At 39.2% G+C, this 23283-nt stretch overlaps 3 protein-coding genes across 3 annotated transcripts in view; 1 reads left to right on the top strand and 2 right to left on the bottom strand.

Moving 5' to 3' along the window:
- LOC113498025 overlaps window positions 1-10677 on the top strand; it is a 116235-nt gene extending 105558 nt beyond the window's left edge. The window contains exons 13-28 of the mRNA XM_026877906.1: window positions 54-163; window positions 307-467; window positions 602-868; window positions 1254-1477; window positions 1714-1897; window positions 2212-2352; window positions 2586-2832; window positions 3086-3276; window positions 5672-6227; window positions 6331-6571; window positions 6683-7000; window positions 7090-7930; window positions 8042-8235; window positions 8380-8559; window positions 9659-9756; window positions 9901-10677. Of these exons, the coding sequence (XP_026733707.1) occupies window positions 54-163; window positions 307-467; window positions 602-868; window positions 1254-1477; window positions 1714-1897; window positions 2212-2352; window positions 2586-2832; window positions 3086-3276; window positions 5672-6227; window positions 6331-6571; window positions 6683-7000; window positions 7090-7930; window positions 8042-8235; window positions 8380-8559; window positions 9659-9756; window positions 9901-10168 (4221 nt within the window). The 3' untranslated portion in view covers window positions 10169-10677. The remainder of the gene's footprint in view (window positions 1-53; window positions 164-306; window positions 468-601; window positions 869-1253; window positions 1478-1713; window positions 1898-2211; window positions 2353-2585; window positions 2833-3085; window positions 3277-5671; window positions 6228-6330; window positions 6572-6682; window positions 7001-7089; window positions 7931-8041; window positions 8236-8379; window positions 8560-9658; window positions 9757-9900) is intronic.
- LOC113498030 (sodium-dependent neutral amino acid transporter B(0)AT3-like) overlaps window positions 1-23283 on the bottom strand; it is a 423880-nt gene that overhangs the window by 157499 nt on the left and 243098 nt on the right. The window lies entirely within an intron of this gene.
- On the bottom strand, window positions 14717-22819 carry LOC113498029 (N-acetylneuraminate 9-O-acetyltransferase). The gene is made up of 10 exons (XM_026877910.1): window positions 22577-22819; window positions 22082-22178; window positions 20679-20782; window positions 20047-20203; window positions 19331-19592; window positions 18907-19130; window positions 17932-18252; window positions 17434-17743; window positions 16634-16875; window positions 14717-16335 (listed from the first exon to the last, which is right to left on the bottom strand). The coding sequence occupies exons 1-10, from the start codon at window positions 22707-22709 to the stop codon at window positions 15768-15770; spliced, it is 2418 nt and encodes an 805-aa protein (XP_026733711.1). The 5' UTR covers window positions 22710-22819; the 3' UTR covers window positions 14717-15767.

Genomic DNA, 23283 nt, shown 5'->3' with positions numbered 1-23283 from the left:
TTTGCCCAAGTTCATCACGGCCTTATGTTAATTTTGTAATAATACCTTTGCAGCTTCGCGATGTCTGGAATATGAAGTCGTCGAGGTACTGCGGTTCGGTCGGCGAAGCTCGATGGGTTGCTTCCACTAACAGGGCGGTTCTGTACTTCCATTCTGATTACAAGTAAGATTACTGCTCTAACAAAAGTGACTTATCAATATGTTTTTTTCAATTATTTCAATGGCCTTTAAAAATACCTGACGGTTAGATGAAGAATGGCTCAATAAGGACACATCACGCCTTACAAAACTCTGCTATATTTCCAGCACTCAAGGTTCGGGGTTCTCTGTGCTGTGGCGCGCCGTGGAGCTGGTGGGCTGTCCCTCCCAGACGTTCACGTCGAAAGAGGGTGTCATCAAAAGTCCGAACTACCCTCACTTTCTGCTACCCAACCTGGATTGCACCATCGATATCCTTGCTCCTACTGGTAAGTTCTTTGCATGTATATTATACTGAAAATGATCTTGTATATTTATATTTTATTTTTGGTATATCACCTTTAAGCAACCAAAATACAACAATAATTTTAAGTCCGAAATCAAATCTACCTTTCATTTCTAGGTAAACGCGTGTTCTTGAACATCAGTCACTTTGACTTCGGTTACGGGGTGTTCAAAAAAGGCGTTCCCATCAACGTCACGGACTCCATCCCTGAAGACACCTACATCGAGGTCCAGATCGACCTGCAGAGTCCACCAATCAGGCCTTTTCTGGACGCCAACGTGTTAACCAATGGCCTATTTGTATCGCAGTCTGAAATCCTCAGACTTAGGATCAAAACTGGCGAGAATGTTACAGGGCAGGGGTTTATAGCGCATTTTAAGACTAGTAAGTAATTTTGTATTTGTTTATTTGTTCGAAATACAGTAAATAGAGAAAAGCAGTAGGTACTCCCCTCTTTTTGTATAGTGCTATTGTAATGTAATCCACTATTAAAAAGATTGAGCGCCTATTTGAGAATCACTGACTAGCCGTTATCAGATAATTTGAATAATTTGACATTCTTTGTATGAAAGAATCTGTCATGTAATTTATCGGGAACTAATGTCACGGTAGTAACATTTAGTTAAAATATTTCTGATTAGCTAACTAAAATATTTTTTGAAGAAAATTTTCTGTTCCATAACTGCCTTATCTCTCACTAACAATGACCTATACCTCGAATGGTTATCACGAGGGCATTACAATTAGAACGTGTTATGTTCGGCGGCAGTAAGCTACCTGAACGTGTCGCACGTGGTGGAGCTGGGCGGGGGGCGCGGCGGCGGGCGGCTGGCGGGCGCCAACTGGCCGGGGCGTGCGCCCGCGCGCGCCACACTACGCACCCGTGTGTTGGCGCCGCACGCGCACACGCTCACGCTGGCCTTTGCCGCGTCCGCGCTGCTAGCCGCGCGCCCGCAACCCTGGCCTTGTGGGGACGGCGTCGGGTGGATACAGGTGCGATATAACCTAAATCAAACATACCATAGGAGGTGGACCTACGTCATCAGAAAATATTAAGTATGCAATGTCTTAAGAATGTCAAGTCAACCTTGCTCCCAGTGTCTCACTTGTTACAAATGTCAATTTTACCGCAAAAGCCCCATTTGCTATGATTGGCGTATTTACTTGTCCAATTAGTCACTTAGCGTCTACCCTTAAATATGAATTGAATCTTAGCTTTCTCCTTGTAGGTCAAAGACAGCTACACAGACAACAATGGCACGGAATGGACGCTGTGTGAGGTGGACAGGACCAAGAGGAAGCTGGAACCACGCGCGCCGCTCGTCATCAACTCGTACTTACACTCTCTCAGTGTGACGCAGCACGCCGGAGAGCGAGGGGTTAACATGGATGTCACGCTTATCGTCAACAAAGGTACACAATACACAACAATTGTTAGATCTCCCTCATTTCTCGCAAAGACCTTTAAGTTCATCAAGAGGGGTTCTCCTCTTAATCCGTAAAATTAATCACATGGTGGTCACACTGTGGTGAACTTGGAATTAAACATCCCCAAAACTCCAAATACCAGGAGCAAAATCTTATTGCTTAACTAAAGATGCCATTTCATCTTTCCTACAATTCCTACCGATATATTTGCTACAAGACTAAGAAACATAAAAACGTGTCTGCTTCGAGTAGGATGCAGTTCTAAGTTGGTAGTAACGTATGAAATGTACAATTTCCAGATCCAGAATACCACAGCAAAGTGTTACTGCTGCCGGAGGAGACTAACTTGGAGTCGTGCTATCCAAACCCGTGCCTGCATAGCGGAAGGTGTATCACAGAAGATTCCAGAAATTTCTGCCAGTGTGCTGGATATTATGCTGGTAATAATCTGACATTAATTCTGTTTGTAGGACAATTAAGATTTTTACCGATTCTTCTGCACAGGAAGGATATTTTGGTACTACAGCAAAGCGTACAAGGGCTTCCAAAAAATATTTAGTTAGAGAGACCCGTTTTCCCTTTTCATTTTCTTCAAGTGTAATTTTTGCACAATTTTATCCATACCCTTTTCAGTTCGCATTTAGGTAATTTTACCCATTCCCGTGTTTCTCAGGTTTGTTCTGCCTGGTGACAGCGTGTGAGCGCTCCCCTTGTGTGTACGGCAACTGCTCGCTGGTGGTGAGCGATGCAAGTGAGGCGGGCGAGGCGTTCAGCTGCGCATGCGCGCGCGGCTGGCGCGGGCGGCGCTGCGCCGAGCGCGTGCGGCCCTGCGCCAGCAAGCCCTGCAACAACAGGGGCGCCTGCACCGAGCGCGACGGCGGCTTCTTGTGCCAGTGTAACCCCTCGTGGAAAGGGAAGCGGTGCGTTATCGTATAATATTTACAATAAGTATTGGCGTATGTTATAACTCCACTTTAAAACATGGTAACTGGTGAAAGTGGATAGTGGTGCAAAGTCCTCATCGATTAACATTTTATGCTCCCAAAATATCCAGCCACGCCTCTTTCGGCAAAACCCTATTTGACAAGAAGTTTTCAGTTACGTGAGCTGCTTAAAAAGTATTACAATAAGCACGTCGTTTTTAAGATATTAATAAAAACTCATACTCGTCAGGTGTGAAACCCCGAACCCGTCGCCCAACATCATCAGCCTGGGCCAACGCATGCTGCAGGAGCCGTTCTGGCTCGGCCTCATCACGGTGTTCGTGGTGCTCGGTATGATCGGGCTCGTGTGGTGCGCCAAGCGCCACTTCCCCGAGAAGATCGAGAAGCTGCTCGCCGAGGAGGCCGACCGCTGCGCTAGACGTAAGTACCCCCCTCAAATACACGGAGGACAAATCTTTAGGCCCATATTTGACCCAAAAATAAAATTCCAATAAGAACTTCTCTTCCATAGCACACTCTCAGTTTACGTTCAAATCGGCTTGCCACTGTCACAGTTTAATAAATACACGGTAATTAGTTTGACCGTTTTGAAAAAAGTATATTTGTGACTCACAGTACAATAACGCTTTATTTCAACATTTTGTCAAATTGTTTCCGCTATACTCATGTATTTTCTCAATAAACGCACTGTCTCTGGGATGGTAAGGACACGTTTTGCGTAATTTACTTTCATTCTTCTTTGACTTTCTTCTTTTCTGTTTACTGTGGCGGTTCCAGAAACTGAATGTGACATAGTTTGTAAATATTGTTGCAAGTTCATGCATGTATTGACCTAGATGGGTGTTACTCGATAGATGCATTCCTCACGTTTCTGGAGTCCGTCCAACCACGATTCTTTTAACTTTACCTGCGCACTGCAAACAGTAAGTAGCGTCTGTCTGTTAGCCAACCTGTACATGTTCTGCCAACGCCACCCTCCGGGCCGACAAGTTAAAATAATCGTGTCTATAGTTACGTGGAAAAGGATTGCCAGAAGTTTAGATGTGACCTGACATACCAATCGGCTCGGTAACTACTTGAAAGTTTTTATAAATCCCTACGAGACAATGTGAGTTAACTGAAACCGCCTTCATCGTAACACTGGACGCGGACCGACGGGACTGACGGACGGCATAGACTTTCACGCTCATCCAAATTGAGTAAGTTGAGTGGTGTCTGGCAATCCTGTGTGTGTGGGGGTAGCGGGCGCGGGCGGCGCCAGGCGGGCCGGCGGGCGCTACGCGGCCGTGGCCACGCAGGAGCGCTAGCGGCGCGTGACGAGCGGCGTTTGTCCACAGCCGGCGGGCACGAGGCGCCGCCGCACCGCACGCTGCTCACGCGGCTGGGTATCCGCAAGCCGTCCGTGTCGGGGCTCGCGCCGCACCCGCGGGCCGCGCGCACCTTTAGCTTGGACGATCTGTTAAAGCCGCCGCCCGGACGTAAGGACTGGAGCGATGTGTTCCTAGGCCCGCGACCCGCGCGCTCCGCAACAGACGACCTCAGTAGCCTCGTATCATGTAGTCTGCGACCGCATCCACTACTCCACGGACCATTCCTCTGTGTTACATAATAATATTAGATAAATATTGATGTTAGTTTAACTGATTCCTGTCTTGAATATTTTTTGATGGATGCAGCAAAATAATATAATCCTTAGCTGTTATGTACTAGAATCAAGGCATCTTGTTTGTTTGTATTGTTTAATGGTACTGATCACAAAATCACGTCAAATGCTTAAAGCCTTTTGTCTCAATTAGTGACATCTCGAGTTCTCATTACCCTTCATGACATCTCCTACAGAGAGTCAGAAACATGAAATCTTCATTAAAACTTCGTTTCGCTAGGACACAAGGCTTTACCAGCAGATTTGTTGGAGTATCATTTGCAAATCATTCGGTATCTCAAACATTTGGCGGAGCGCGCGGCGACCGGTTCGGTTAGCACTGGATGTGTCCCCGCTGTGAATGAAATTTCTATGTGGAATGCAAAGACCAATGTAATCTGGCCTGCAACCCTCGTTCTTATTTCTTCAGATGTCAATGTGTGCACCCCTGACAGCACAAACACAGCATCTCTAACGTAGCCGCTCCTTCCTTCGTTGACACCTTTCTAGATCGTCCAACTAACTTGGCCTCTGTTTTGTCAATAGTCTTGATTTATTTTAATTTGAAACACGAATCATTTTCTAAATTAAGTTTTTTCTATGTACCTACTATATCAACATTAATGACAATTCAAAGGCCTACTTTTCTATGTGAATGTTGCTAGCATGCTTGTATAGACAATGTTTTGTTAAATAAACTATTTTACTGATATGGTGCATCTTTCGCACGTTATTTTAAACATTTAGTGACCTGAAACCAAAACACTGTCTTAATATTGTATAGCTATTGAAACTAATGTTAATGTACTTCTAGTTATCTTTCTCTCTGTAGCTTTTCATGTCGCTTTTCCTGTTACAATAACTATACAACATGACAGATCAACATCTCCATAACTCATCTGTCATGGACACAACACAGAACACTCGAGTGATATACAATTGGCACGACCAAAAGTTTTTAATTCGGCACTTACCTACCCTAAAGAATTGGCTTCCTTAGTATGCACTGAGATCAAAGGCATGATGATGATCTCTCAGACAATAACTGTTGTTGTTGAACCCCCTTTTGAAAACTCTGAATATTGTGTTGCTTTTGTCATACATTCGATGTCGTCGCTTTTCATAAAATCGCGCTCCGTCGACAAGTCAGTACATGGAACTATTTCGGTACAGGAACACCATCGCCCCGCAAAAAACGAAACAATTCAACACCAACTAAGAAAAATGCTGCGGAGAAAAAGCAAATACTACAACAGCTAATAAGTCCCGCTACAGCAAACGATCACTCGAAAAAGATCACCATGGGTGAACTGATACAGATGTCTGAGAAACGGACGCTGAGTACCGTGGAGAGTGCTCCGGCGTTTGTCGACTACGGGAACGAGAATAAGGAGACATCGTTTGCAAGTGAAGCGTCAACACCTTCGACGTCACCATCCATGAGACACATATCTGACCCGAAGTTGGAGAAGAAAGTGACTTTCGCAAGACTTTTGAACAAAGTGTCTGCTGAAATGAGTTCTAGTTCTGACGTTGATATGGTAAATACGATTACGATACCGATGGCGGTGATAGCGGACCGAGGAATGAGAGCAAAGGCATCGAGCACTCCGCCTTCCCCTGGCGTGGAGGTGAGGTCGCCTCATAGCACGTCTAGTAATCAAGGCAGTGATTCCATGTCCAGTTTAGATTTGACATTGACAAATGCTGCTTTAAAGAAATATTCCAGGTTCGTTTTTCTACAAGTCACGTATTAAAATTACAAAAAAACATACCTTTACAAATAATTGAAATAAAAAAATATGCTATTATTTCCATTTCTCTACTTTCAGAACTCCAAAAATCTCTAGCGCGGATTCTATCCTCGCAATGTTCCGGAATTTTTCGTCATCATCTGCCGCTATTGTGTCCCGCGCCTCATCGGGAGGTGTCTCCGTGTCCAGTACACCTTCAGCTTCATCACCACAAGATGACACGGTGGATGCCGACGATATATCCATTGCTTCATCGCACATACCCTCGTTGGCACCAGATTCACCAGTCACAAGACCTCATAATACAATAGAGATTCAGGTAAATAGAAGCATTGTAATACACTCGCACCTACTCGAACAAAATAGACAGGAATAAAATAGTGAAAGGGAAATTATAGTGCCTGTAGTCAAATATCTCTTTGTGTTCCAGGTTTTAGACCCGCTAAGTGCTCACAAGTCTTCATCGTCGGGAAGCAACTTACTCCACCCTCCCTCCATACTCTTAGAAGTCCCAAGTGGCATCAACAAGTGCTTGTCTCCTATCCGCGAGCTACCCACGCCTTTACCTACCCCGCTCCCTACCCCATTACCCACCCCCTTACCCTCCCCTCGCATGCCCAGGGCTAGTATGGAAATGGACGGTAAAAGCGAATCCACGGCAACTATAGTATCACCCAGTGAGGATGAATTAGACGAGATAAAGTATGAGACAAAGATCGAAAGACCGATTTTAGGATTACGATTGAAGGTAAGCTACATACTTTAAAAGCTAAATAATGAGCAAAGTTTATTGTTAGTTTTTGTATCATTGATGAATATATTTATCCTGTTTTCCAGCTGCGACAGCCACTAACAAGCACAGATACGACGACGCCGACGCCCTCGACCCACGTGACGGACTCGCCCAGCCCCAGCTTCACGCACAGCCAGAGCTCGGAGCGCGAGCTGTCGCCGGCGTCGCCCGTGGCGCCCGCGCCGGGGCTGCGGGTACCCGTCCTCACCATAGAGCGGCCCTCGCCCGGCTCCCCGCCTCCCCGCCGCACACCCCCACACCTAGAGTTCCAGCCACCTCCCCTCATCACTGTCACCTACAACGCTAGTGAAGAGTCCGACGAACCGATGTCCCCTAGACCACCCCCGCCCTCAGGCAACATGTGCTACTTAAGCCCCTTCTCAATGTCCGCACGCGGAGAGAGAGCACCTTCAGAATCGAACCTATCCTCGTCAGGGTACAGCTCCATGGCGAGTCCTGGCCCCTCGCGATGCGGCTCGAGCAATCCATTATGCCCTTCGGAAATGGAAGACCCGGGCTCCGGTGGCGGCCCGTCCTGCTTTCAGTCCAGGAGGCGCCCGCTCATGAAGACAAACTCAAGCCCTGCTGCGTCCAACGACGACAGTAAGGAACGTAGGCGAGGACGATCCGACTCCGAAACTTTATCCGATGACCCCTTGTTAGAATCCAACGACGAAGGCATAGGAACAGACGAGAGAGTAGACGACGTACCCACTAGTGCGAAGGAGATGGAGCTAGTAGCGCTGAAAGAGACCTTGGACGTGCCGCAGACGACTCTATGCTCACCCAGCGGAGTGACCAAATGTTCCATAGTCAAGTGTATAAGTGTCGAGAGAGGGCTGGACGAAAAGGCCAGCCTACGGCCTCCCACATTGTTATCAGAAGGTAGTAGACCTCTTAGCCCTGTCAGTTCGAGGAGCGAGAGTCCTTTGAGCGATAAAACAGGTTTGGGGAGATTTTCACCGCAATTTTACGGTAGACAACTGCCGTTTACAGATTCTGACGGGTTGTACGACTTTCCGAGTTCGGAATGCGTGAAGGGTGCGATCAACAAGTCGGGTGCAAACAACCAGAAGAAGAGCGGCCGCAAGCGCGACCGGCGGACGACGCGGACCACATCCCACGAGGTCACCGGCACTGCCAAGTCCACGCTGCCGCACATGCCGCATTCCATGCATAACTTGTTAGAGGTGAGATATACGGTTTAACCTTTTTTTCTACATTTTCAATGTTTTAACTGCGTAATTGAAGCTCCAACCTTTTTAAGTTCACGTACCTTAATCGACCGAATCCAGGGCTGAAGAAATCCAAGTACAATATAGAACATGTTGCAGGTGCCGGGGTCCGGATGTCGCGACGGCGCCACTCGGGGTCGCAAGGGAGGCCGGCGGAGGTCAAGGTCACAGGCGCCAGCGCCAGCTTCCTCATCATCATCTGAGGACTCTGTCTCCAACGCCAGCGTTGCATCCGTAGCCTCCGCGAGAGAACTAAGACTGCCTGACATGGAAATGCAGGTTGGTTTATTTCTTCCAGATCTTTTTTAACAAAGTGGATTTTTTTCAGTGTGTGACAGGAATTTTTGTTTTAAATATTTGGAATATAAAATTGAGAATTTGACTTCGTAATCGGTAAATTGTATGGGGTATACTGATCTAGATCTATCCAAACACAAACGAAGGCCCATGTAAATAATCCATTTCCATCCATGCGAAATACGGTGTTCAAGTGAATACGGTTAGACTGGAAGCTGACTACAACAAAGCCAGCATAATCAATATTTTATTTATTTACATGTTGCAGTTAATGTTTGAAATGCGTAGTTTTTCAAAACATCTGCATCGTAGATTTCTTATCATAAAATACATTTAAAACGAATTGACATCTCAACTTAAAATGTTTTCTAAATAAAATAATCTTAGATGTTTTACATATTTTTCGATATTAATATGTGAGTAGACTTTATATAGAAACTTATACTTTTTGTGTCTGTACATATTACATATTTATTCACACCAAATCGCACTGAATTAAATAAGAAACAAATACTTATTTCCCATAAAATCTACCTACTCTGCACCTCTTACAATCACGCTGTTATTTTCTGAAACATATGATTTTTCAATATTCTAATAATTTTAGCTTTTTATAATTATTTTACGGTAGGTTGTAGCTATGTGTTGGATTATTTACAGCCTTGTGAGCCGACGCGTTTGAGGAAGCCATTAAGAAGACAAAAATGCCGTAGTTCCGAGGTGATTGTATTATGGGAACAATTACCTTCATGTATCTTAGTATAGGGTTGCTGTAGACAAGTTCTCATTAGTACTTTGAACGAGTCATTCATAAATGTTACTATGATCATCTTTCTTTGAATTCGCATTTGTTTTGATCTTCTTGTATCTTGAACTTTTTTTCATATTTTTGGTCAGTACTAATGTATGAATGTCCTACGTATCTCCGTAGTCGTTGACATTATCATGGAATGAATCGAGTAGAATAGACCGATCATTACAGATACTCACGATCACTTTTTACTCGATATCATAGAGCATGGTAACCAAGTGTAGTTTACAATGCATGTGCATCTTATTTTACATTGTTTTTAATTTACAGGACACTTCATCCAAAATATCTTCGAGTTTGGATTTGACGGAGGACTCGAGAAAACCGCAGAAAGTCAACAAGTTGCGGACAATTAGTAATCAGATCAGGTAAGTTTTTGCAAACGTTGAGATTTAAGCACTTTACTAATCGTTGTTTTATTGCCGTATTATTTGCGATCTATCTTCTATCTCCACTTATTTATACATTATAAGAGAAGTGTATGTTTTCCTTAACCATATAGGTCATTCCAGATTTCTTCGACGGCTAGAGCGCAGCTTGAAAATGAAAGAAAGTTACCCAGCTGTTTCCGACGACGAAGGAGACGAGTCATCGAGCGTCACCTCACCGCTACTCCAAGGAAGGAAGGACCTAAACCGACTGCCGAGCCACGCGATATCAGCTCCTCTACTTAGTGCAATAAGACCTAAAATAACTAGACAAAGACGATACGATAGGTCGTTAATAAGTGAAGACACAAGGACTTTAAACACTGCCGCGGGACAAGATAATTCCGATTAAATTTACAATAGTGCCATTTTGAAACGCCCTTTAACATATGTTCATTATAAAGATTGGATCCTACAAGTAAAGTCGCCGAGTGCGTTGTAATGTTGCAGTAAACTATCAAATTTGGACTTTACAAATAGTTCCCATGTTATCAAGTATAAAATTGACATGAGTATACAAGATTCTAATCTAATGTGATATATTAAACTAAGCGACACGAACAGTAGTATGTTATTGTTTTATAATTAGGTATAAAGTCTAGATTATCGAACGTTTTCATTTCCTTCAGTTCACTTTTGATGTCTCAAACTATGCGTAAAGATAGCTTCATGTTGTAAATAATTTCTCGATAGCAATAACTTATTTGTAGAAGGTTTTGTAGGAAGAAATATTTTACCGTAAGTAATACTAGTTACGTATTAACGTAGGACACGAAATCATCGCTATTATTTCTACATTAATCATACACAAATAGCGTTTTCTTTGATATCTAGTATATTATTATGTATATTATAAATTCATAGTTTCGCTTAATTTGTAGTTTTGTTTAAATAAAATACTATGTATAAAATGCTTTTTGTAAATATATTAAACGTATTGCTCAAATGCATATTTTGTGAAATCGTTTTTTGCGCACTTTTTGCTATTTTGTAAATATAATATGTAACTTATTTATTATTGTAAATATCGGGATATGAGAGAACTTTTTTCTTTTTTTTTCTTGACATGATAACATGTAAAATGTCTTAGATTGTAAGTTTAAAACAAAATGAAAGGCCCAAAAAAATCTGTATACCAATTGCACAATTACTACTTATATACAAGTATATATATGATAACTATAAGCACTCATATGTTAAGATATGTATTTATATCTTTGACTAAGTATGTACTTGAAGCACCAATAGTATAGTTCACTGCATCGATGTTAGGCCATCACTCGAGGCGAGTCCTCGGCGGCTCCTAGCTATCCTATTTCTAGCTCCCTCTTCCGTTATTCTTCTAACGCATTATTTAAGCCAAAATAGAAAGTTACCTGTAATCAATAGAGACCTAGTTTAGTTAGTCTAAACATAAAATAAAATCCTAAAAAAAGTTCGTATTTACCTATACATAGCTACCGTTGATTTTACCTAGTTATATATTATATGAATATACCTAACCTCCACGTACCGATGTTATTCGTTTGTCCTCTTGATTTCGGTCTAGGTCTTAGTGTCCATAGATTAGAAACAGTTCCAGCAATAATTTTATGTGATTCGACTGTACAAAGACTGACATTGTTTGTGCACTAACAAAAAATTCTGTGTGTTATGTTTTAATGTGTATCGTATTTAATGCGTATGCTATATTTAATAAATAGGTTATCTTTTATACCTATGTAAGTTACTGTAATATGTGTTCGATGTTTCTATTTTCAGTTTATAGCAGTGATATAAAAATATTTTAGAAATCACGAAATTAGACATAAATAAAATTGTCTGAATTCGTAAAATATCTACAACATCAGTTTCATGTGGCCATGTATAAAAACTGAATTTAACTAGCATTTTTATTCCATCACTAGTTATCTGGTATAGCATTTATGCGTACTGAGTATTTCCTTTCAACTTTTTAACCTTTTGAACATTTCAACCTTTTCAACATTATTTTATTAAATAGAGAAGAAATACTAAAATGTTCGTGTTTTACGCAAATCTTCATATAAATACTATAAAGTTCAAAAGGTATAGTCACAATATACCCTTACATACATCTTAATATAATATCTATTCAATGCTTAGAACGCGTCTAAATGTAAAATAGTATAACTAAAAATTATGAAAAATAATGGCCTGTTCATTGAGACTGATTTTCTAAAACTTAACTCTTAATCGTCGCTTATTTGTTTCTCGCTCGATCGATGTGTGTGTGTTCATTTGTTCTGTCTATTGTTTAAAATCCTGAGATCTTCGGAGATCTGTGTTTTCGTGCCTTCGAGTCTTTCGAAATCGTGTAGATATGAACATTTGGCCATGTTTACAGATATGTATTAGTCAGTACGTTCGTCATTCGTATTTCGTTGTAATCTTTATGCACTACTCTGATTTTTCAGTATAAAAAGACAATTTTTGGCATGAATCAAACCATTTATTCTCAAATATACTTAAACTCAGTATATTCCTTTAAAATAACTATTTAAACATTTGATCAAAGGGCAATAAAATTTGATTAAATTCATGAAATAATATTGAAATTTAAAAGTTTTATCTATAATATTATACGATATTTGCCTGTTTGTTTCGACTACATAATGTTAAATATTATTAATATTTAATAAAAAAAAAATAGAAAACGTCAAAATTAGTATCATCGTGAGAGCACCCAATTATTGTAAGCAATACGTTATTGATAATTAGTAAATTAAAATTATTGTACGATAAAAATGAATAAAAAATAAATTCTGTGATTGAAAACGTTTAGCTCGAAATGCGGTATAGATGTTATCTACATAAAGTTTTAAAAATAATTTTCATTCATTTAAGAATTTTAAATATTTACATAAAAAAATAGACTTTTCTCATTTTGACTAACTGTCCAACTGTACCGCCACTTTTCGTCCACTTGAACTATTTACTCAGCTCTTCTTATAACACAATTTACTTGTATAACTTAATTTTTGTTTCTAGGTCTTACGAATAGTTCTGTCCTAATCCTGTCCCATTAGCCAAGCCAAAATCCTAAAATCGTTAACGTGAATAGAAAACGCCCGAACATATGGAGATGCAGATGACTGTTATAAATGCTGTAATTATTCAAAACGGAATGCCTTCTCCATACATTTTATCGTTTTTCTGACGTTAACGGTTGTGGAAATGTCACTTGGTTTAAAAGGCTTATCTTTTTCACAGTAAGAAGCATGAGGCAAAGTAAAAAGTCAATTTCTTTTCCAGTAAAACGGGGTCATAAGAGGAATTAAACAATTCCTACATTTCATAGTTTCTCATGACGTTAAGAACGAGTCAAATCCTCATCCCCCTCATTTTACAGAACCGTAATCCGAAATGTATTGCGACTGATGAGATGTTAAACATTTTTATCAATTCATTTAATGATAAATTTATGTTTTCCATTCATAATTTGAAAACTACAGCTGAAGTTCAAATTATTGACGTTCCTGATTTAATTAATCTAGTGTTTGGAACGTTGCCAATTTATCATTAAATGAATATCAAAACGTTTTGTTATCGACCTCAAAAGTTGCTGTTCACCTCAATTTACAGAACTAGCATATTTTCCATCTCTTTCTGTCTTTCTTTACCTCTCTTTCCTTTCCTACCGTATCGCCACCTAAGCAGTTCTGTATTTTGATAATATAATATGATTTGAAGTACTTGTCACGTGATTGGAGGTGCGAGCACGAAGCGAGTTCTGTAAATATGTTTTACACTATACGCATAATTATTTAAGGTGTATATTCAATATATTAACGTCTTATTCACAATGTAAAATATGAAGGTAAATAAATACATTTTGCTTGTTATTTTGTGGTTTTACTCAATTCCTACAGCATGGCTATTCTCGTGGTTCAGCTATAACTGCATAAATGGACCGATCACAGGTTAAACCACGCTTGACGCGGTTGGTTCGTAGATGGGTGACCATCTCTGTCATAACGAGTTCCGTGTTCCGGAAGGCACTTTTTGTCCCGACTGTTATTCATATTTACAGTTTCTTTGACAGTCGTAACAAGTAGTCAGGAGCTAGAAAGTCTGACAACCAGTCTAAGGGGTATCGTGTTACCCAGGTAGTTACCCAAGTCGCTCCTCAGCTAAGTGCTGAATCTGGTTAGACTGGAAGCCGACCCCAACTTAGTTGAGAAAATTCTAGGATGATCTCTCAAACTCAATTCCTATAGCAGGTTCTGACTACAAACGAACTTTTTGTAATGTTAGACCGATGACGTAAAGGTAGTTGTCTCGCACTGTATGTGTAAGGCGGAGGACCGGGTGATGTGGCGAAATTTTGGGGACAAGAATGTTTGAAAGAAAAATCAGTTTAGCAATCATAATAATTTATTATTGTACAAATATATACAACTTAAATATACATAATTAACATTGTAGTTAAAACATTCTGACGATTCACTCACTCCTCACAAATAAAAATCTATGAATACAAGTAGTCTATGAATACTGTACTCGGTATTCATATTTTTCTCATAAAAATAGATTTGAACGTCGCGAAACAAATTAAAAAAAAACTTAGACCAGACGATTGATTCTTTTTTTTTTAAGTCATAATAAATCCGCCTGGTAGCAGTACCATAGACATTATTTTTTTAATTTATATATTCAGTATATTATGTAGTAACGACGCAGTGAGATTACTTTATCACGTAGCAAAAACAAAGCCAAAGGATTTCTTTGTCAAAATATCCAAATATAAAAAGAAACATAAATGTGCATTTAATAAGTAACTCTTATTAGATAATATACTTATGGTATTTCTTTACATTTAAAATTTGTACTTTTTGTATTAATAGTTTCAGATTCATATTTTTATCACAAACCATAATTTCAATGTACATGTTTTATTTTTGATACCTTTATCTAACAATATTTACATACTTACATATGTATTAATTATACACACTTGCTAGATATGTGTGAAGTATTTAAAAACACTTGAAATAAGAAAATGCCTCGTAAAAACCATTATTGCAATACCTAATTTAATCCATAAAAAATACGATTAAATGCAGAAAATTTCTAGGCTGTAATGCGTGTATTAACAAGTTTGAATTGTAGTCTGTCTGTCATAATATAAGGGGCCCAGGTGTCGCCCAGATAACTGGGTTGAGTGGGTTGAAGGGGTCAGATGGGCATTAGCTCCTTGTAAAACACTGGTACTTAGCTGGTAGTCTAGACTAGATGGTTAGACTGCAAGCCGACCCCGCCATAGTAAGGCTTGTCGATCATATATTATCTGTATTAGAAGCGAATGTAAAGAGCTTCATTTTGTATATTAAGGATATTTTTAAATTTATTTATCACATGATATTCTTTTAAAGCGGCCAGCCGATATTTAACTAACTCTTAAAATATTTATTCACACGATCGTATTATGTTTACAGACTAGACTTTAATACAAGATATAAAAGCTATTATATACATATTACTTACATCTATATTCAAATTGTACAAATTAAGCACACGTTTTTAAGATAGTGGAAAATCACAAAACTTAGTAAAGTCAAACTTAACACAAGTCAAACTTGACATTAGGTTTTATTATCTAAGAAATATAGCAAAGCATAAAGAAAAATAATAGAAATAAGTTAGACTCTACAAAAAAAAAATTTTTTCTGCACCCGCAGCAGATTTAAATGAGATTATTAAATTTTTGGTAAGCTTCAAATTTTAAATAGAGCCATATTTTATAAATTGAGATTTTTTAAGCTGCCTAAACTATATTCACACAAACTGTAACTAAGTTATTTATTTAAGGATCAATTTTGTTTTCCTTTCATTTCTAAGTTGCCTTTTCATATCTTCGAATAACCTCCACACGTACTGAACAATTCACCGGATGACGTAATATGAACATTATAAAAACCAGTCTAAGCAGACTAAAACATTCCATCATGAATGCCAATTGGAACTAAAACCGCGAGAAAAATGCCGAAATTTCTCAAAACTAATTTCCAATCATCAGGTACAGCGTACGGCAAAATAATATCCGTTAGCTTATGTATCTCGTGGGCCGTGCAAACGAAAATATACGAGGTTAGAATGAGGTTTAATATCGGAGCGCTCGGTATGAGTACCAGGACGCCATGGGTATCCGCTGCCAACCATATGTGCGACTGGCTGGCGAACAACTCCAAGGTTATTGTACCAAACCAAGCGAACATACTGGAATGTCTCATTCTCAAGGCCCCTGAAACGTTTCTGAGTATGATGTAGCTCACTATCGGTAAAAAGGCAACGTATGAGTGTATCTCGTTGCAGTCAAACGTGTTGGTACAGAAGAAAGTGAATGTTACGTAGCTGCCGACTCCGATGAAGGCGAGGAGGGTCGCGCTCAGGGATATGCCGGGGGTGAACAGGTTGCTGTGGTTGTTGTCGTCCAGCAGGTTGTAGCGTTGAGCTAGGAGGTAGGCCAGGGCGAAGATTATACCGTACGCCATTGAGTACCTGGAAATGAAACGGTTATCATTACTTATTTATTTTTTTTAAGGCAAAACGACAATCTGGGTAATTTCTAAAACTGAATCAATGACGACGCTGATCAAAATTTAATAACAAAAGTTTCTGATTATATCTAACACGTGCTTATTGCATTTACACACAATAGGAAAAACGGTAAAATTGGTCACAACAGTTATACCAAAACCTTGACAATGGCAAGAAGAACTAACAAAATTTATCTCATCAGTTCTTTCGAGCATGCTTACATACATATGTCAACACTAATTCCTACAATCCAACTCACCGATCCTGCTTCCACTGCAGCCACCACTGATGGATATCATCATCGGAGTTTACGAACAGCGCCTTCCAAGGTCTCGTGACGAATATCTTCTGGAAGAACACCTCACTCATGTACAGCACAGTGACTATGACTAGCAGCCCAATGACCTTGACGGCGATGTACAGGTATTGATACGGCTTGGACTCCACCGTGTGGCTTGATGATGGGGTGATGTGAGGGGGGAGCGCAAAGATGGCGAACATCTGGAAGTGACAGAATAGAATAATATATTAAGGATTCGTCAAAGAAAAATAGTTACATGGTGACACAATGGGTGGTCTTATCGCTAAGTGTCGGTAATGGTATTAATTACAAGGCAATAGTATCGAAGGGCCTGTTGGTATAGTGGTTAGTAACCCTGACTGCTATACCGGAGGTCGTGGGTTCGATTCCCGCCCAGGACAAATGTTGTCTGATGAGCGCGATCATTTGTTTTGGTGTCTGGGTGTAGTTTATCTATAATATGTATGTATTTGGAAATATATAAGTAAGTTTATCAGTTGTCTCGTTACCATAACACAAGCTCTGTTTAGATTAGGATCATCAGATAACCGTGTGTGAGCTGTTCCAGGATATATTATATAGTTTGTGGATCCGGGCATAACAGTTTGGTGGCGAATGGAAGCCAATTTCGCCCAACAGTGAGAAACAAAAAAAAATGTACATTAAAATGAGAGACTAGTATTCCCAAATTCAAGTTTGGACAATCTTTTTTCATCCCTAGTTTTCCAAAAGTTAACAAATCAAAAATCACTACTCACCAAAGTATACCAGAACGAGACGAGCGGTATAAAGCTATAGAACTGGTACGGCCTATTCATTGTCAGACATAGCACCACAGTCAGGAAATTCAGTCTGAAGATGACCCGGAAGTATCTGACTAGGCTGGTGTCTCCTTTCTTCCAGATGTAGTAGAAGTGGCCGTAGCCGGTCAGGAACAGATAGGCGGAGACTAAGGCTCGGACAAGCATGTAGATGGGTAAGATCTTGCTGGCCCCTGTGACCTGGTACACCAGGATCACTAACTGCATCCAACCTTTCCATTCGTCGGTTTGCTCCCGGTGGAGTACACTGGAAATTTTGATGCTGTTCATACTAGGTACTTGGGTAAATACAAAGAAATCGCATAGGAATGAGAGTTGAATTTTAAAAATTCTATAATATAGATTTGATTTGAATGAGGTCAAAAAAATATTGAAACTTTAAATTGATTTATATTTTTCACGAAATGACATTTATAATACAAATTGAACACTCACGTATTAGACCTTGACTCATCAGTGAAGAACAATCCAAGTGCGAACACATAACCAACAGGTAACCAGAAGCTCCACTCTGAGTAGTACTTATTCTCCTTCATGAAGAAGTTGGTTCTGTCGCAGAGGTAGAAGTAGGCCATGATGAGGCCGAGGCGCGCGAGCGCGGCCAGCGCGGAGCGGGGGCGCGGGGGCGCGGCGGGCGCGGCGCGGGGGCGCGGGGGCGCGGGCGCGGGGGGCGCGGGGGCGCGCCGGTAGCCGCGCAGGCGCGCGCGCGCCGCCCACACGCAGGCGCCGGCCGCGCGCGCCGCCCACACCACGCCGCTGCACTACACAGCTGTATTACTGCCGCACACGCTACACCACTCACAACTATACTGTTGTTAGCAGTGTGTAACATACTTTCCGAGCAATTTTTGCTAATGAGTGTAAATGCACTTATAAGAAGCTTCCTAAAAAATAAGTTTCATTGTAAAAATTCGACTTGACATTCGAAGGAAACTGAATATTCGTAGAAAATGGGAACGTTAAGTAGAATATTTGTCTTGACATTCGTTTCATCGTTCATCTTTAAATCTTGGTACGAATATCAAAAGTGTTCATTTTAAGCCCCATTGGCTACAAGAGTTATCTTTTGCTACGAAGATTGTCTTTCTCTATAAATTTTAAGTCGTATATGCTACGAAGTTAAGTTCTATTTGCCATGAACATAAAGTGATCTTTTCTAAGGTTAAATGCGCTACGAGGATTTTCTTTCACGACGAATGTAAAAATTTAATCAATGACAAGAACTTTAAGTCCGTCGCTACGAATATCAAGTCTCATTTCCCACTGGGGAGAAATGTATTTCGAATCTCAAGTGACATTTGCTCACCAGGGTTTTTTACTACTTTCCTTTTATTGTCTTCAAAATAAAAGGCTTTATCTATAATCATTATAACATAAGACAGCCGGGAAACAGACAATAAGATGACTCACCACAATAAAAATAGCGCGAAAGTCAATATCTGCAGTTGCGTATAAGGTTCAGGTTCCGCACAACACGAGCCGTCGTTGAAGTTCATGTGGTCGTTGCAGAACATGTTGAGCAACAGTTGCGCGGCGTGGCGCAGCGCTGTCGAACTCAGCATGACGTCACCACCGCCATCTTCTGCCACTAAACGTGCCGAATTCCAGATCTTTGCTGCGCTGTGTGTTAGGATCTAAAAGGCAAAATATTTGGTGATTGGTGAAATTTTAAGACGTATTGGGACAAACGAAGTTCTTCAAATTACTATTACTTTCTTTTATTTAACATCTACTTATACGAAGTTAGGTGTCTTACATGTTATAGACTATTAGAAAACAAAGATGCGAAAAAAGGTAGGGGAAAATCAGAAATACAGCTTCAAACAAAACTCACCTCTATTGCAGCTCTATTATAAGAGTCAATATCATTATTATTAATCCGTTTATTATCATTCTTCAATTTAGTAGCGTCCACCGACTCGATCAGTTTCCATAGTACTTGCGAATTCCTCGCTGCAAGAGAATCTATAGCTTGCACCAAATGCGTAAGGTTCCTTTTGTATTCTTCAAGGACTAAGTCAGTAGTGTTCCGAGTTTTGAGGAGTTGCAGACCAGTTGATGCTACGATCACGGATGGAGGTTGATCTGCTTTTTGCCTGTTGGAATTTAAAATTTATTACGTGATTTCTAGGGAAGTTAATCCTTTTATTGCGGGAGATTTCACAATCATTCAAGTCACATGTACCAAGACTCCCAGACACAAGACAAGCAGACTGTGGAGACTTCAACCACTCGGCTATTCGTGCAATCAAAATTATAATAATAATATTCCACAACGCCATCTACTTCCAAACTAAGCAAATCTTATATGATGAGTATTAGAGAACTGATAAAAATACTTATTTATTTCTAAATATATAACATATTATAGATAAATTACACACAGAACCTATAATCCTGTTCATCACACGTACATTTGTCCTGGGTGGGAATCGAACCCACGACCTCCGGTTTAGCAGTCCGGGCCACTAACCACTAGACCAACAGGCCAGTCAAATCACTGGATAATTAAGTTTTTAAATGATTTTTTACTAAAGATACACAACTCACCACGTTCGGAACTGATCCACCATGGTCTTGGATACATCGTCACTGTATATGAAGGTGACGGAGAGTCGCAGCTTGTTATCCAAATACGTGTAGTTCGGCATGCGATGGTCTACTGTCGAGTAGGAGGTGTCCATGTCCAGCCGCGTCCGGACCACGCCTGGGAGTTAGAAGATCTTGATAGGGTATCACCAGTCTAGCCTTTTCCCAACTATGTTGTAATCGGCTTCCAGTCTAACCGGATTCAGTAAGTACCAGTGTTTTACAAGGAGCGACTGCCTATCTGACCTCCTGAACCCAGTTACTTGGGAAACTCGATACCCCACCCACATTTCCCGGATTAATAAATTTGATCAGTGTTTGTAGTTTTTACAAATATTCAAGAAGACATCCACCTGGACTCTCCAACCTCAATTAAATAGTTGGAGGTAAAAAATTCAGGAGGGGTAGCCGGGGAGAAATAAAGGCTTTCATGCTGCGTGAAAAAGGCCTTTTTTTGTCAGTCACAGTCGGTCGAATACAATTACAAACTGTACAAAGTAATATAGGTAAACAGTTTTCGGTAGGTAAACCTTTCCATTGAGTTTCACCAGTTAATGTATATTACTTTACATGGTTTTTCCTTTAAAACTCACCTATAAAATACTCGTAAAGTTGTTCGAGCCGCGAATCGCCGATAAAAGCAAAACTGTTGTATTTCCCCCAAAATGCTAGATATCTTAGACATCGTCTTGCATCACTACAAAAAAAGTGAAATACAAAAAAAAACTTTATTATTCATCTGCATTCTTTTTCATCTAAATCTGAAATCCGTCTATACTACACAGATAAAATGAAATCTTATCTTCAAATCTGCACTAATATTATATAGCTTATATGTTTGTATGCTTTATATGTTAATATTTTATATTGAAGGACTAATCCCAGAACCTACAGTTCCAATAAAAAAAATATTGATGACTAATAGAAGCAGAGCAGTAATGAAAAAAGTTCAAGTCAATCACAATTCAATTAAAAAAGAGGAGACATATCTTCAAATAGCTAGTCATAGATATGTATATATGGAATGATTATTGTGGAGGACTATTATCACTAAACTTATATCTATTATTATGAGTGAAGTCACTCAGTAAACAGTAGTTACAACTGTCACAAGCACTCTTAACCCATTTGTACACTTCTTAAATATCCATTAACCACTTGACCCTAGAGCAGTTAATGAAGGACTTTAATTAACTTAATGTTGCATTCACATTTTGGGAGTTGAAGGAGATGAGACAAATATGTATCAGTGAATAAATAGAAGATTGAAACCTTCTGTTTATTTTATCTAATTATATTTCCAATAATAAAAGATAACTATTCAAAATTATTCAAAAATAACAATTGTGAAATTCTGTTGTAATGCACAGCATTCTTGCACTCTTGGACTTTAGATAACATTTTATTTCTAATTAATGGTTAACAATTACAAAAGTTAATTGCAAGTTGTTAAGCAAATGGGCAATAACTTGCAGCAATGCATTGTAATGAAAAAAAAACTATCAGAGCTTTGTAAACTACTTTGAACATTTCTTTTTTTAACATAGGAATTGTGCTAAAATCTAAAGACCACAATAGATTCCATAAATTACTTTTTCATGAACCATTGAAAATGTTCTCAAATTTTCTTTTTTTTTTGCCCTGATAACTACTGCAAAATAGTTTTACTTACTTTACTATTTATTTATTCTTATCATTGTCTATTTTAATGAGTTTGTAGTTGTAGATAACATTAAAATAGTACAAGTAGTTGTTACATTCTCTTTTTATAAGAATCTAGTTGGTTTTTATGGAGGATCTTGCAAGGCCTTCTCCATGGGAATGATATTTTGAAGCACAACAAGTTTGTACAACTGTTTTTTTTTTCTTAAGCACCTTTTATAGGCATGCCAGATATAAACCATTTGATTTTGTTTCTATTTGCAGTCTAACATTGATATTAGTTTTAGGTGTTTCTAACAACAAATTAATTAGTATTTTCCAATATAAAACTTACGTCTTTGAGTACCGATGCAGCATACAGCCATAGGGTTGCCATTCATGATCACCTTTATACCGGCCTGATGTCAGCAGCCATGTACAAGAGTCTGACCCTGAAAATTTAGAATTTGTAAAAAACTATACTAGTTTAAATATAAAGGAGAATAAATTAGTAATTTTGGTGATGATCTAGAACAAGTTTAAGAGGGATGTATAGGTATAAGTAATTGTAAATGGGTAAGAATAACAAAGTCTGACTCCATACAATCAAAACTATTAAAAAGTACATAAAACCAGGACTTATTCTAGGTTGGAGCGTAGGTATTATATGCGTGAATCTTATTATATCAATAAACATTCAATGAATTCCATGTGATAGGAAGTTATGTTGTAAAAAAAAAGTTTTATTCTTAATTGATTTACTTGTAGATACAACAAGATAGCTTATAGTTGCCCGAAATATTATTTTAAACAATGTTCTAAAAATATTTAATGTAAAATGATAAATTACCGTATTTCAAGTGCAAAGCTCCATGATATCCGATAAAGCCTATAACTAATACAAATGCGAATAGCTTCGCATTCTCCACGTTAAGCTGGTCTATTATCCACTCCGCTGAAGACTTTTTACTACAAGAACCCATTGGGACCGCTTAAATTCAAGCAAAAATTCGCAAAAAGTTAAGAAAACACTTCGAACAATAATATTTACAGCACAATTATCTTAAAAATAATATGTAGTTTGCAAAATGGAGAAAAATAATTTATTTCTCTTTTCGGACAAAACACTAAGATGAAATTTTAATTTAATTTCCATTTCACAACAGCAATTTGCAAACAACAAACTATTGCACAGACAACACAGAAAATTTAAATGTTTGAAAGCACTGACGTTTCTCAGAAATACAAAAATCGAATGGAAGAGTAATACGAATGGTAGTCGATTATTGTAATCAACTACATTCCAAAAAGTAGTTAAAACAAGAGTCTAAAAATATGTCTATCACGTTATTGCTATTACGCTTCTAGTCGCTATAGTAGTTCTGAAATTTAAAGATTTCCTTCAAAGTTTGAAACAGAACTTTACGCAGAAGACTGCTACAGCTGTTGCAAGACTGCAGCTACTGCTATAGCTAATCAACGATTTATTTTATAGATCCATCACTTATGTAAAAAAATATGATGGAATCTAGGATTAGTATTTATTCATTTCTATAT

Source organism: Trichoplusia ni, chromosome 10 (genome assembly GCF_003590095.1).
Source record: "Trichoplusia ni isolate ovarian cell line Hi5 chromosome 10, tn1, whole genome shotgun sequence".
Lineage (NCBI taxonomy): Eukaryota > Metazoa > Arthropoda > Insecta > Lepidoptera > Noctuidae > Trichoplusia > Trichoplusia ni.
The sequence above is the reverse complement of the archived record's forward strand: the minus strand, read 5'-3'. Positions and strand labels throughout refer to the sequence as shown.